General features: G+C 33.6%; 1 protein-coding gene across 11 annotated transcripts in view; it reads left to right on the forward strand.

The window, feature by feature from the left end:
- PLEKHA5 (pleckstrin homology domain containing A5) overlaps positions 1-16095 on the forward strand; it is a 241253-nt gene that overhangs the window by 181097 nt on the left and 44061 nt on the right. For 6 of the 11 annotated variants that reach the window (XM_044385212.3, XM_044385204.3, XM_044385206.3 and 3 more), the window contains 4 exons: positions 8537-8617; positions 13502-13564; positions 14760-14840; positions 14975-15124. In XM_044385212.3, coding sequence (XP_044241147.1) covers positions 8537-8617; positions 13502-13564; positions 14760-14840; positions 14975-15124 — 375 coding nt within the window. The remainder of the gene's footprint in view (positions 1-8536; positions 8618-13501; positions 13565-14759; positions 14841-14974; positions 15125-16095) is intronic. The other 5 variants (XR_007189477.2, XM_048216869.2, XM_044385209.3 and 2 more) reach the window with 1 other exon arrangement.

A 16095-nucleotide genomic window follows, 5' to 3' on the forward strand; every position in this document is an offset into this window, starting at 1 on the left:
CGGGCCAGTTACATTTGTCCCCATAAGTCAAATTTAATGTCTTGCCTGAAATCACAGATGAGTACATAGTATTAATGAATTTTCTTTCCTTTTTTCCTAAATCTGTTTGACTTCCTTCAAAATTAATGGAGTTGTTCTTATATTTTCCTATCTAACAAGATGGGAAACTGAAAACAATTTCCCCACCCCTCCTAAATGCATAATATTTATACAGTTTTATTTTGTATTTACAAAAGCAAATATTTTTGTAGCCCACTGACTGTGGCTTCTGTTTCTGTCTCATTTTTATTAATTTTTTCAGAATGTTCATTCAGCAAAGATTCTTGGAGCTCAGGGTGTAAGGCAGGAAGTTAGTGCTTTCAAAGTAGAATTCTTTAATTATTTTCAAAGCCCAGGAAGGAAATAAAGGTGCACATAAATGCCAAAATCATTTTGAAGATTGACCTAAGAGTGTGATTATGTAGTTAAAACATAAGCTGATAAATCTTTAAATTAATGATAGGAAATCTGCTACTCGGTGCCAATTGTAACTCAGAATACAATTGCTATTAACAAAACCCAGGTCCTTGTATCTAGAAGATATTTTAACTTTGATTTAAAACTCAAATGTATTTTCGAGCAGATTTACCCACAGCCAAAACAAATACCTTTTTTACTAACAGATATCAGATTTTCACTCTTGGAATATTTGTCCCTTTAAAATGGTGGGACACCCAAGTGGCTCAGTCAGTTAAGCATCTGCCATCAGGTCATGATCTCACAGTCCTGGAATTGAGCCCTGCATCAGGCTCCCTGCTCAGTGGGGAGTCTGCTTCTCCCTCTTCCTCTGCCCCCCCCCCCAGCTGTCTCTCTTTCTCTCTCTCTCTCTCAAATAAATAAAATCTTTAAAAAAATTTTTTAAATGGTATCATTAAAATACATGCAAAGAAGAGAAAAATATAACTATATCAAACATCATATCCACAAGAATACATTTTACAAAGTGGATTTTGAGTTCTTTTAATATTTCTGGTTGTCTATGAATGCCAGGAATAAAGATGGTAGTAGCACCAGATAAATCTATTCCTTGAAGCTAAAGGAACAGTGGTTAAGAATGAGTCATTAAATCCTCTTAGTATAGTGGATATTTGATATGTAACTTTGATTTTTAAGAAGCATTAAAATGTCACCTTGGCTCATAAAATATGGAAAAATAAAAAAAGAATGAGTCATTAATTAGGAAAATAGTTTAAGCCACTGAAGTAAAAATCAGATCTGTAAAGTTTATCCTGTAGCCAAAAGGATTTTAATTAAAAAAAAAAAAAACTTAAAAGATCCTTGGTAAAAAGGGGTGAAACTCGCTGTGAATAAATTAGATATGTAAATTATTTAGAAAGACATTACTTGAGACCTTCAAAGTTTTCTTCAAAATATACCAGAGGTATATATATCTCAAAATGGGGGCTCTAAAAATTCAGCAATTTAAATGAGGTTGAGTGTAGAGATTACTCTCCTTTTTTCTGCTGGGTTCAGAGTATTTTTATAATATTTCTCAATAAATGGGCCTAATTATAATCGGTGATCCTGAAGCCAGTACTTCCTGCATCAGTCAGTTTAGAAATGCTTCTCCTTTTTCTTTTAAGGGAATGTCAGGTATGTTTGACTCCTATGTTAGTGTCCCAATTTGTTCCCTTTTTTTTTTTTTTAATCCATCTTCCTCCCTTGGAAAAAAAAGAGAAAATATTATATTGTATAGCTGCATCTTTTAAAAGTACCATTGATTCTTCGGAATACATAGCAATAGTACTCTTCCCAAAGTTTTACTTTTAGAAAACCGAAATAGCATGGACAGTTTATTCAGATTGCTTTAAAATTTTCACAGTAATAGACCTCCGTACTTTCCCCCGTCAGTTAAAAAGAGACTTATTTACATTCTTCTATTTAAAAAGTCACTTCAAATTTCCCTGCTCCCTGTTAAACAATGAGTAGTTTCAATAGGTAGTCATACCCTTCAATCTCAGGTTCTTGGACTTTCAGATGTTCCTAGAGTGAGAGTGGAAGGCATTTACATTGTCATTATCTAAATGACCTGTTTGTAAAGACCCCCGCATTCCTCAAAGCTTCACCCTAGGCATGTCAAATTCTTTCGCGTTTTAGTCTTGCCACACTTCTTAAGAGTTTATTGATCTAGACGCAGGAGGACATTCTTGAGAAATGAATTCTTCAGTGATTAGGCCATCAGGGGTTTTTGCTATTGTTAAGACAGAATCTCAACTTAGAAATTCTTTTCCTAAGAAGTCATTAAGAACTCAGGAAAAGTCCATTTTCCATTTAAATGGAAAATGACAGCACAGAAATGGGTCTTCTCATTGGTTATCAGGACAAAAGCTCTGTGGGGTAGATAGGAGTCATCCAGACTGCTTGCTCCAAAAAAGGAGGAAGCTGTTAGCACAGCATTCAGACTCAAATTCAATTACAAGACAGAGCTTGAACAAGTGTTTTCCCCTTCTGGGAATAAAATCCATATCAGGGAAAAAATCATGCAAAATTTACTTGTCTAGAATTTCTAAGCCTCCTGTCTAATATCATAGCCACTAGCCATACGTGACTATCTAAATTTACATTTAAAATAAGTTACATTTTTATAAAAGTAAAATTCTTTTCTCCAGTCATACTAGCCACATTTAAAGGGCTGAGGAGTCACATGGCTACAATATTGGACTACACCAATATAGAACATTTTCATCATCACAGCAAGTTCTATCAGGCAATACAATTCTAGATGATTTATTACATAAACTTTTTAAGGACCAATTAAGCCACTACTTAACCACTTTTTATACTTAAAGGAGGATTCAATAATTATCTTTTCCAAGGACAAATTATACAAATGACTGTCTTAGCTCTGCTCACTGCTCATCTTTCTCTTTCCTGCCATCTACCCCAGAATTATTCGGGAGCATTTATCTCATGATTTAGAATATGCTGTTCCTTCTGCCTTAGTAGCTGGTCTAATTTCTAAGTTAAAGACTTTGAAACTGATATTTAGGAGTTGCTAGACAAACAGAACAACTGGAAGTTGGATTCCTGGCACCCCATATCCCTCATGATTCTGCTGAGTCTACCAATATTAATAATGAGATTCAGTTGATTTTTTAAGGGGGTTTAGTATCTCAGTGCTATATCTCATACAAAGATAGTTATTTTAATGTAGATGTAATACTTGTGTTTAGGTCATTTGGAATTTTTCATCTTCTGGTATTTGTGTGTGTAGCTTGATTAACATTTCGTGCCAACTCATCGAGACCTTGAAAAAGTCTTTATTGGGGACAGTTGAATTAGTCCTCAGTTACTTGAGTTAGTGCCAAGATGGGACCATGGTTATCAAGAATGATTTCCTGTCAGAACTATCAGTGGATCTTTAGAAAGACAGAAAGAAAGTACAATACTCAGGGCCCTCTTTCTCCTAGTCCCCAGTCAGAACTGCCAGAGCCCCGGCCTTTCTATGTCCATAGGTGATTTTTTTTTTTCAGTCAGGTTTGAGAACTATTGAGATAAATATATTTATCACAAGAAACGCCAAAGAAAGAAGTAAAGTCCAGTTTTTCTGAACTAAAAACACTCTCTTAGTGCTTTCTAACCTTTTTTGAGTATGGCACACATAGAAAATGACGATATTTGTACAACACCTTGGCGGGAACTGGAGGAGGTGCTATCAGCGGCACATTAGGCCCACTGAGGACTGAGGTGGTCCCTATCTCCACACACCTGTAATCCATTCCCAGCCCACAGGTGTCAGTTGGAAGTTCTGCTCAAGATCCTAATAAGTATGACATAGTTACATATGATTATGTTGAAAAGGTTTTCTGGTGATGGGTTTTTAAGTCAAAATATTTCTGATAGTAACATCAGAGGATACTTTGTGTTCATACTAGCCCAGCATACCTCAAAACTGAGAAAGATGCTGGAGTTAAGTACCAGACTTTCTAGGTAGTTTGTCTAAACATTTGGACTTAAAATCTTCTAGTAAAAATATGTGGTTTTGTTGTAAACAAATACATTGACATTACCTAAGTATATTTCCAAGACATGTTCACTTATGTTTTATTATTATAAAATAGTGAGTCTTAATAATAGCTTTATAATTTATCCATTAGCTGAAACCTAAATTTATATTACCTGTTACTTCAAACAAGGAATTAAAGTATTTGGAACTGAAGCGTTTAACTCATTTTCAAGTGAGTCATTAAGCGTCTTCCACCTTTCTCTTGCTCTGATGCCCTAAAACAAAATACGTCGGCTGTTAACATCACTATCATAATACTGTCTAGGATCCCTGTATTCAAATCAGAAGAGAATTGTTGGATTTTTTTTCCTTTTTAAGAACTTGAGCATGAAATTCCAACTTGTTCATGGAGCATTATGTATTTTTATGTCATTATTTACTACTTCTAACTGAAAAGCTGTCATAAAGTTTACATAGCCAAAGTCAGATAGAATATGCTGTTTCAGGGGCGCCTGGGTGGCTCAGTCATTAAGCGTCTGCCTTCAGCTCAGGGCATGATCCCAGGGTCCTGGGATAGAGCCCTGCATCAGGCTCCTCCGCTGGGAGCCTGCTTCTTCCTCTCCCACTCCCCCTGCTTGTGTTCCCTCTCTCGCTGCTGTCTCTCTCTCTGTCAAATAAATAAATAAAATCTTTAAAAAAAAAAATATATGCTGTTTCAGTGTAAGTTACAGAAACAGGTTAGTTTCGGGGTGCCTTGGCTCAGTTGGTTAAGCGACTGCCTTCAGCTCAGGTCGTGATCCCAGGGTCCTGGGATCGAGCCCCGCATTGGGCTCCCTGCTCAGCGGGGAGCCTGCTTGTTCCTCTCCCTCTCCCCCTCCCCCTGCTTGTGCTCTCTCTGTCAAATAAATAAAATCTAAAAAAAAAAAGTTTCTAAATATTAAAATATAGAATATTTGAGTGGTGTTTTAGTGAAAGAATCTGCTAGCCTATTTCTAGAGTATATTTGGAGATAAAGCAGATCTGGTATTTCCAATTCAGTAAATCTGAAAAGAGTGAAAATTCAGTCACATCAGTCACATCATTGAAATTGTTTAATAAGGACCAAGCTGTATTGTACTGGATCCTGATTATTTTGTTCAGTTTTCAGCTGTTGCACATCACCATGCAAAGAGAGAGCCACCACATACAGGACCACTCACTTTTGAATCATTAACAGCCCACTACTCACTTGTCCTAACAGCTCTTGGTTAGGTTAAGTGTGGCGCCCTGGGGAACTCTGAAATGATCCTAATGCTTCTGCCTTTCCATAGGTAGTCTTATCCCATCTCTTGAGTAATTATGGGGTTATTCTTAGTAAAATGGGATCCCAAGGAGTATATGAGCTGAAGAACATGCACTGTTACCAAATTATATTTCACTTTAGCACCACGGGCATATCATAGTTCTGCCGTCACCTCAGTGTTTTAACGACATCAGAGATTCTCAGGTTGCTCATTAGAATTATCTGGGAATCGGGGTGTCTGTGTTCAAGTTTCTCAAGTGGTGTGGATGTGGGTTAAGAACCCCTAGTCTAAACTTGATTTTGATTTCTGAAGTAGTAATAAAAAGGGAGGGAAAAGCATTACAGGATAGTTACATGTATTTACAAATGTGTTGGGTAGCTTACTTTTTTTAATTAGTTAACATTTTTTATAATAAATTTCTGATGTGGCTACAGATTCCTAAGACAGAATAAATGTTTGTAAGAACAGTTTTCTAGATCAGGACCTTACTACACTAGACAGCTCCAGTAGGTTTCTTCCACTTTAATTCCCAGCCTTGAACATGATATGAACACAAGATTTTTCTTGGCTTTTATGCATCACCAAAGAGTATTTGTTGGAGGATGTGATTGTTCCATTAATTCGTTTATTTCATTATTACATATTTTTATCCTTGACTCTTTAATAACTTTTTTTTTAATTAGGCAGTATCTACTCTGGGGAAAACTTGGGAAATGCAGAAAAGTATAGAGAAAGGGAAAAATAATAATCCACAGTCCCACAATTCAAAATGATTGCTGCTAACATTTTTATTCCTTTGTTGTACTAAATTGTCAGTTTCTAGAGATGACTTCTAATTTTAATACTCTAGGATTTGATATGTATGATATGTATGAAGTTTTTCATAATGAAAAATAGTCAATTTCAGAAATTATCTCTGAAACACTCTGCAGTTAGTATAATTTAAATACTATTTTTGCTTTTAGTTTTTCTGTTCCTTAGTTTCTTCTTACAAAAAACCCTTCTCAGTGACTTAGTATTTAATAAGCTTTGACATGTAAGTTAAACAGAGACATTTTTAAATCACAAATATGGCACCCCTTGATACACATGCATATTTACCCTCTCAAAGTAGTCCACTAAATAAGTCAGGCTTGAATACCTTTCTATAGAAACCCTATTGTCCCTTCAAATAAATTTGCCAGGCTTAGAGTATGAACATTGTCCTTAATATGTACTATATTGAAGCTCCATTTAGAGGCGTGAGCCATATTGACCCAGCCATTTGACACAGGCCGATTTGTAGTGCCAGGTTTCCAAGACTCGGTGGGCAATTTCAGTTCGACCTTGAGTATCATTACATTTAGATACTCTCTGATCTCCGTTATTTCTTAAAACACTCATGCTCCTGACCTCCACCCATGCAAAAAAATTTGAGTCCAGTATTCTCTTGACTAATTTCCATGGTATGGTGTTGAAAAATAGTAATGATGAAATTGCCTTGAAAATTAAAATTTAAAGTGGATAAAGACTTAAGCTTACTTGTGTTATATGAAGTGTGTATCAGTACAGTCAAATGAGTAAACCAAAGCAAAAAGCAGTTACACTTTATTCCAAGATCTACATTTGACTAAGATAACTAACGTTCCCTTAAAACATAGAAGGCACTTGAAAACATAAAGAGATCTTAAATTTCCATAATAAAAGTTTTTTCTCCTAAAGAAAATTTACATCTGTAGTTGTCTATTTATAAGTTACTTTCCAACACTGTAAAAAATTGCTCTGAACTGCATATCAACACATCTGTTTCCTGTGTACATGAAATGTCACCTATAAATGCCTTAGGCCCTTACTGGATAGCATTGCAGGGGAGAAAAAGAAGTTTGAGTTCAACTCATATACAGTTGTTGGGATTTTAAAATAAATTATTTCTTAAAAAATAAAATATTTAGTTTGAATAAAACTTTTAAAAAAATTAAACCAGTCACTGGTTTCTAATTTGATAATTAAAACGTTTTATTGACATCAAACTAGGCTGAAAATAAAATCGTCTAGATGTACACTTTTCAGGACTTATCTTTTACTTACATTATGCATTTATTAGTCTCAAGATAAGTAAACTTTTCTTGTAGATTTAACGGAGTCAGTAAAGTTAGCATTTGTTGACCATAATAAAAATGCTTATTTTCGGGGCACCTGGGTGGCACAGCGGTTAAGCGTCTGCCTTCGGCTCAGGGCGTGATCCCGGCGTTCTGGGATCGAGCCCCACATCAGGTTCTTCTGCTATGGGCCTGCTTCTTCCTCTCCCACTCCCCCTGCTTGTGTTCCCTCTCTCGCTGGCTGTCTCTATCTCTGTCAAATAAATAAAATCTTTAAAAAAAAAAAATGCTTATTTTCTATAATATGCAAGATGAAAATTATATAAAGTGTATGTTGCAAATTGCAATTATAAACAGACTTGTCTGCTTACAAATGGTACATCATTGGCCTTTTACTCTCTATATATTATGATGATTCTCTTTTGAATGCTTTAGCTCTTGAGTCCAGAACCTCCTAAAACAAATATTTTTCTAGAGGCAGTAATTAAGTACAACATTAGCTGGAAATGTGAAACATGGTTTCAGCCTTTGTAGGAGCTAGGGAGACACATCGAGTCTTTGCTAAATAAATTTTAGTCTGCATGTCCTTGAAATAATTCTACATGTTGTGTTATACTGTGAGAAAATCCGAAACAGAGTGTATACAGATGTCTATCAAAACTAACCTTAATGAAATACGTGATTATCTAAATGACAAGATATATTGATTATTATATTATAAAATTTTAATATTACAAAAGAAATAATATTTTTCTGATCAGTATACAAAGAACTGAATATCGTTTTAAGATTTTTTACTAAATAAGTAACCAATTAAATGATACCATTTTCTCCTTTTAAGTAGGTTTTCACCCTGTAGTTTATTCTTTGAATAAGTCATGATGTTTTATCATCTATTCTAGTATATGTAGGAATGTTCATTGACTATATTGGTTATATTTATAAAGTAAAACTTAGTTGCAGCAGTATTACAATTAGTAAGCTTTTCTCTAACCTGGGAAGTATTTTACAGCGTTTAATACTTGCTTGAAATGGTTTCTATAAGTTAAAATCTGTACCTTGGAGAAAAATGTAAACAACTGCACTGTTAGGAAGATATTAAAGTAGAGGCTATATTTACAGTGTCGTCTTTCAAATCTAGCTATGCTGTAAACTGATGTTTGCTGTATGCTCCTCCTGATTTGAAATAGATGAAAGAAAATGAACCTATTATCACCATGGTTCACACAATGATTGAGAACTCGGCGCTAAGACCCCAACTGTACCAGCAAGTAAGGTCTTGGACAGTGAATGATACTGCTTTATCATCTGCAAAATCCCTCAGTGACAGTTTTGGTTTATCCTCAGAGTTACTCATAACATTAGTGTTTTCTTATTTCATTTTTTGTTTCTGTCTATTTGGAAAAATGCAATTCATCCATGCTTTTTAAGATGCTGCAGTATTCTTAGCATGGCTTTGCTGAACATTTTGCTGTTGAATATTAAGTGTGCCATTTTCCTGAAGTTTTTGTGCAGAGTATTTGATTGATATGTACTTGGAGGTCTGCAGTACGTTTGCAAAATTTTTACTAGATTGCCATTAATTTTGATTAACTCTAAAAGCCTTAGAACTGATTTCTAGGGAAAAGTTTTAAAAAAATCTTTTTTTCCTTTTAGGGGCAGCCCCCTTCCCACCCTACCCCACCCCACTGTTTTAGGAATAGATAATATTTGTATGGGAGTTATTTAAATCTAGTTTCTATACTGTGGTATAGTAAGACCTAAAGATAGCCACTTCTTGACATACTTGGGAATATCTTCTCCCTGTATTCTTATCATTCTTACACCATCATATGCATCATCTTACCTCATTCTTTTCCCTAATTCAAAATATGTGCCATGGAGCTGGCTGGCTTTAATTTAGGACCTTGGTAATCTGCAGATCTGCAAAAGAAGTCATTTTATACCAATTTTTTTGTATTTCATGGTCTAAATGTTCTTAGCTGTGTGTTTTGCAACATCAGCTTCTTCCACTTCAACACCTTCAAATTACTGTGGCCCATGACCTGTTATAATACTTGAAAATTCATCCAGAAGAAGAAAATTAACTAACATGAAAAATGAATGTATTTTGATAAAATACGAAAAAGCACCTAGTGGGGGGGAAAAAAGCACCTCGAACTCTCTGGCTTTACAGACCGCTGGTTTGCTTTAGTTATCTTGGGATCAGCATCATGGATGGGCCTTGAAACACTTGGTAGGAGGGTGAGGTGACTCTCCTTTCTGAACTAAGTTTTCTGTCGATAAAGAAAGTATTAAATATTTAAAGTTAAACAGCTTTACTTTTCAAAAGAAAATGAAATCTTTGTATTTTTAAAGTAACTAGATTATAGAACCTTGACACTTCATTCCAAAATGCCGCTGCTGAGAACCTTTAGCCCTTGTTCTGGAATTGACATCTTTCTCAGTATCTGAAGCTGTGACTTTACCATTTTACATAATGCTAAATGACAAGAGATCAAAGGCATTTTGTGGTGATAGGTTATATTTTCACTTTTCATGTTTTGTATATTTTCAGTAAGAGTGATAGCCAGCCTGGGTTTTCAGTTTGGTTTGGATTGGTTTTTCTTTTTTATGTTGATCAGTAATCAGGATTGCTGACTGAAATTACTCAGTTGCACTAAAAGTTCTAATTGGAGTTTTCCAAAAGTGTGGCAGTAACTGAGAGCAGTCTTTTATACTAGTGTCACTGACCAGAGCTATAGATTTACATAAATACATTTCCGCCATTAATAAAGTACTTAACTGTTACAGGGCACCATTGGTGGATAACAGTGACCTTCAGACACCCTTCCTAAACTCTGTTTATTAATTTGCATAAATTGAAATTAGATCTTATTTTTTTCTTCAGATTTCCCTTACTGTGTTATTATCCAAAGGAAATCTTCATGGAAGTGTATATTGTACACTCTTACAATTGGCCTCTCTGACATTGCATTACAGTGCTGTGTTATAAGTTCCTGAAGTACAACTGAAAATATAGTGCAATATCGTGTTTATGACCTGCTATTCTGAATCATAGCCATTGGGTTTTCTCACAGGAGAACCTTTATGTTTGCATTTTCTTAGAAAAAAGAAGACACCTGAAAGATTACCTATGCAGGAATTTTCTTAGAATTGGTAACATAAAAAGGACCTAAAACTGAATCAAAACAAATACTAAATCAGTGCACATTGTGTTGAAAAATTCCTCTACAGTTATTAATCATTCTACCGTCTTTCACAATTACATTTTTGTACTAGAGTTTTTTATAAAATAATAATAAATACTTGTTTTTAAAGGTACAGACTAATATTAGCAAATACCTACAGTCCTGTGAGCATTTTTGAGTCCTCATAAAATGTCTCATTTTATCAAATATTTCCCCAAAAATCCTTTTTGGGGTTTATATATATATTTATAAACTTTAAAATATATACATATATATATATATATTTTACAAGGGATACTGTAGAAAGTTAAATTTTGATTAAACAAAGTAATTTTGTTTTAACTTAATGCCAACCCAGTGTTTTTAAATATCGTTAGACATTTTAATATGAAAAAACTCTTTCTAAATACAGCACATATCCTTATATGTATGTATGTCAGTAAAGTCTGTATAACACACTTCTCAAATTGAAGCCCGAGCACTGCTCAGCCTTTCATAATTCTACGTAGCCCATTTTCATTTGCTTTTCTGGTGTAGCTGAGGTACTTCCAGAAAAAGGTATTCAAACCCAGAACTTTTTTTTTTCTTTTGCTGAAGATGAATTTGAAAAATGATACAGAAGTATTGCCATGAAACATGATTTTATGCAGCACTTAATGAGAATACTCATGAAATTACTTTTTTCTTACTAGTAGGATTTTCATAATGGGGACTAAGTAGCAAACTTCTTCAGTTCTAGACGGAAATTTTTTAAATAAACTATATTCATCGTTCCTTAAGAAAAGCCTCAGTAATTATTATCAGTAATGAAAAATAGGCCATGCTTAAAAATTAATTATTTAACAAATAATCTTGTTTCCTTATTCTTTTCTTCTGATAGGTTAAAGCAGCACATAGTGCAAGGCTGATTATTTTAAGATTTTGTTAGTGTCTAATAATGAATTTTTTGTTGAATAATCTGATAAAAGCTTTAAATAAATTTTTCAGTGGTACTAATAATAGAGAAACAACAAAATAAATCTAACATGCAGTATACTTATATGGCTATAAGGATCTATCACTCTTAAATTATAACAACACAATACATATTTTTTATTAATTTGCCAACAGATGGGAAAATGAATATGCAGTAAGATTCCCTAAATGAAAGTAGTATACCAGTACCCTAAATTTGTATTACACATTGCTAAATTTCCATTTTAAAATACTAATCTTTTTTCTCTTGACCCTGGGATAGGATACAATTCCTATTTTAGTCTAGGTGTAGCTCTATCCACTAGTTACATCCAAATTTTACATTCCATGGTTTAGTAAAGCTGTTTTGCGTTTAACTTTAAATATTAAGTAAAGTGTATTTGGACATTTACAAGGTAAAGGCTTTACATCTCTTAATTTCTTGTAAATGAGAAAATTTAATTTTGGCATTATCTTAATTTTTTATTGTGGATCTGAGCATTTTAAAACTTCTTTTTCATCACTTTTTTTTCAGATAAGAGTACAAATTATTTTCTTGGATCTAGGTGCTTTTAATTTAGAAAAATAATTGACACTTCTTAGGGCATATTCGATGATCTTTATTTTAAAATAGTACACAAGTATTCTGACTTCTGTCATTAAATTCATTTTTCATGTGATAATTCATTTCTATGAAAGTTTTGTTTAATCACTGCATACCCTTAAATAGTCACAGATTCATTTGCATGAGGACGTGAAAGTAATGTCTTGAAATGAAACACATAAATCCAGGATTTCTTATTGTATGTTTGTAATGCTTACATTTTTAACCTCCTGATACCCACATTTCTAGATCCATTTAAAGTTACCTGCTGTTTAAATTATGCCTCCTTCTAAAGATGTAACTGGCAAGCAGTTTTTTACAGTGGGCATATATAGTTATAACTTTATCATTTTTATTCATTTATATGTGTTTATATGAAGTTTAATTTTCCAATCTAGAATGTAGTGGGGATACATTACTCCCATCTCCACTTTGAGAAAAAGTGTGCCATTTAGTAAACACGCAAGGAGCCCAAGTAAATTTTTCCTGCTATGTTTTTGTTACTGTCTTAGCAGTCAATATAAAGTCAAAAGACAAGAGAGCATGAAATATTGCCTGCAGAGGCTATGATGTTACCTGTGGTGTAACTGACGGGGATGGCTTTTAAAATCTTGATTAATACAAGCAGAAAGAAAGGTTTGTTTGACTGAAAAATATTGGGAAGACGCTGAAGAAAAGGATGTTTCAGTGCACTGAGCAGTAATTTCTTATAGTATCAGAAAAATGGTGTCAATGAACACATATAAACTTTTTATGAAATTTGACTCTCCATAATTTATGACTAGGCTTTCAGTTTTATGGGGTTTTGAATGAGTTTCCTCTTTTCAATTAAATGCATCCTTTTCCCCCATTATCTTTTAGTTCTTAAGACAGAAGAACAAGATAAGTTTATATTGTGTATGTGTGTTTATTTATTATGTATATGTATACAGTATGTTACAGGTTTTGTTAATAAAGTTGTACTAAGATGTGTTGGCATTTGAGTGCACACATACACAGTTGTGTGATTATGTGTATACCGTGAAAGATGGTTTTGACTGCTAAAATATGCCTGGTTTGAATATTTGATTCAGTACAGTTGCTATGATTGTATTTGTCAATTTTTCATTAAAATAATGTGTGTCTTACAAATGGAAAATGTAAGGTGCTGTATAATTTGTTCGACCAGCTTATTTTGTTTGACAAGCTTAAGTTAGCATCATTTTTATGTATCTTGCATATTGTATCGCTGTTAAATATTTTTCTGCTTTTGTAATGATCTGTGTTTGAATTAAACTTCTTAAAGTATAAGAATCATTAAAATCCCATTTTTGTTATTGTTATATAAATCTAAAATGTTAACTGTAGGCTAAATATATTTTTTAAATATTATTTTTAAACTTGCTACCTGACATTTTTTCTTATAGCTGTCACAAGATGAATGTAGAGGCACATTATACAAATACAGACCTGAAGAAGTGGATATTGATGTAAGTGTTCGTATGTTATATATATTGTCAGTATTCTGTTACATTCTCTGCCAAAACATTGGAAATAAGCATGAAAAAAGCTTCCTCTTCCTCCCTTGCCCTCCAAAATGACATCAAATAAAGTAGCATTTTCTTTTACGCTTAGGTTAAATTAAATCATCACTCCCCTTTTCTATAACAGGCCCCCACCCATAATTAGCAGTTGAGCACACTAAGAATCAGTTAAAGGAAAGTAAAAGACATTTCTGATCAAAAAAAATGTGGAGGACTGGAGACAAAGTAAAATTGTTTGTCTTCTAGAGAAAGTATCAGCCTCTGAAAGTTCTAGCACTACTTCCTTTTTAAAATTTAGTCTTTCTTTTTTTTTTATTGTAGTTTAGATTGGTTGACTTACCATGTCATTATGCCTTCTCATTTCAGTATATTCCATTTGGTATAGCTTGAGGTTTGTCAGCTAACAGATAGTGGTAGTTACTTTAACAGATAAATGGCAAAGAAAGTGAAATCTCCAGTTTCTTGTCTACTTGTCATTATGCAGTCAAGTTTGGGGCATATTTACAGTTTATCCAGGGTTTTTATTTTCAGACAACTGGAAAACTGGTTTACTGTAGTACTGAAATTTCATGGAGTATCCTCTGATATTTTCATAATTACAAAATTGGGGTAATACCAAGAGTTTCAAATATTTAAACTATTCAAAATGATTTTTTTCTCCATTTAGCAAATTTTTATTTGTATTATTGCAGTTAGAAGCAATCCTTTGCTTATATTCTTTTCTGAACATTACAGCATAATTTTTTAAATATTAACGGAATCCGGTTGATATTTTCATTAAGGACTGGATATATCACTTACCTATCTAGCCTTCAGTAGGAAAAGAAAATATTAACCACATTGAAATGATTTAAATTTATATGAGACTGCTTGATTACTAACAATGTCTCGAATTATGTAGGTTAAATAATATGGTTGAAATGCTTTTTCACTTTATATGTATGTTTGTTAAGCATTGTATCTTTAAAAGCTATCTTTTATTTCACTGATTGAAATAAAAATTGACCTGAATAGGTATTCTTCTATGACTCTCTTAAATGTGTTTTCTTTGTTACACCTACCTTCAGTTATGGGACTACCTACCTCCAATTACAGGAAAAATAAAAAACTGCTAACAACAGATTTTTCTCTTAAAACCTAGGCCAAGTTAAGCCGGTTATGTGAACAAGATAAAGTGGTACATGCCCTGGAAGAGAAACTTCAGCAACTCCACAAGGAGAAAGTAGGACAATTATGTTTATTATCTACAATTGATGTTACTTTCTATGCTTATTATCAGGACACTGATAAAACTAAAGTAAAGAGAATTAATCCGATGATGCAGAACATTAAGTGTAATTATTTTTATTATAATAGTACACGCTTGAGCAAGCTTTGCTATCAGCCAGCCAAGAGATAGAAATGAATGCAGATAACCCAGCAGCCATTCAGACTGTGGTGTTACAGAGGGACGATTTACAAAACGGACTGCTCAGTACATGTAGAGAACTCTCTCGAGCCACTGCCGTAAGTAGCAGATTTTTTCTTAGTAAGAGTCACTGGTTCTTTTTTCTTTTCTTTTCTTTTTTTTTTTTCCTACTTGTTTCTATGTAATTTGACTGTCTTTAAGATTATTCTTTACTATAACAAGAAATTAATTTGTTATTAATTAATAATAAAAATTAAGGGGTGATTTATTTTCTGATGCAAAATAAATACAATTATTTCTCTTATGGTAAGCATTCTTTTCCTTGTGAAATAGTTGTTAGGTAAGGGAGATAAATACTCCACTTATGTATTATTCAAATGAAAACTTATTAAATATGTTAACATTTATTGCATTAAGAGAATAAGTGTTTCGGGACACCTGGCTGGCTCTATCGGTAGAGCATGAGACTCTTGATCTTAGGATTGTGAGTTCAAGCCCTATGTTGGGTGTAGAGATTACTTAAAAATAAAATCTTTAGGGGCGCCTGAGTGGCTCAGCTGTTAAGCATCTGCCTTTGGCTTAGGTCATGATCCCAGAGGCCTGGGATCGAGCCCCACATCGGGCTCCCTGCTCAGTGGGAAGCCTGCGTCTTCCTCTCCCACTCCCCTTTCTTGTGTTCCCTCTCTCGCTGTCTGTCTCTGTCAAATAAATAAATAAAATCTTAAAATAAATAAATAAAATCTTTAAGAAAAGAAATATTTCGTGGATTTTAGGGGAGTTAAAATAATTTTGGGAAGGTGGTAATTGGATTCATTTAACCAGCCATTTCAGTAAAAATGCTTTTAGGAAGTGAAATGCTTTTAGGAAGCCATCAACATTATCATTTCATAGCTGCAGTTTGATCTCAGTTTAGATAATAGGTATGAATAGGAAACATAATTAGAACCTTTTAACCCATAGTCTTGTTGCTTTATAGTCTTTTGGGGTTACCAGATCTAAAAGTCTTAGTCAGATTTTATAAATTGACTATTTTGAATATAAAGAGTCTTCTTTAGGTCTTGTGATACCA

This window comes from Ursus arctos, unplaced genomic scaffold (genome assembly GCF_023065955.2).
Source record: "Ursus arctos isolate Adak ecotype North America unplaced genomic scaffold, UrsArc2.0 scaffold_26, whole genome shotgun sequence".
NCBI lineage: Eukaryota > Metazoa > Chordata > Mammalia > Carnivora > Ursidae > Ursus > Ursus arctos.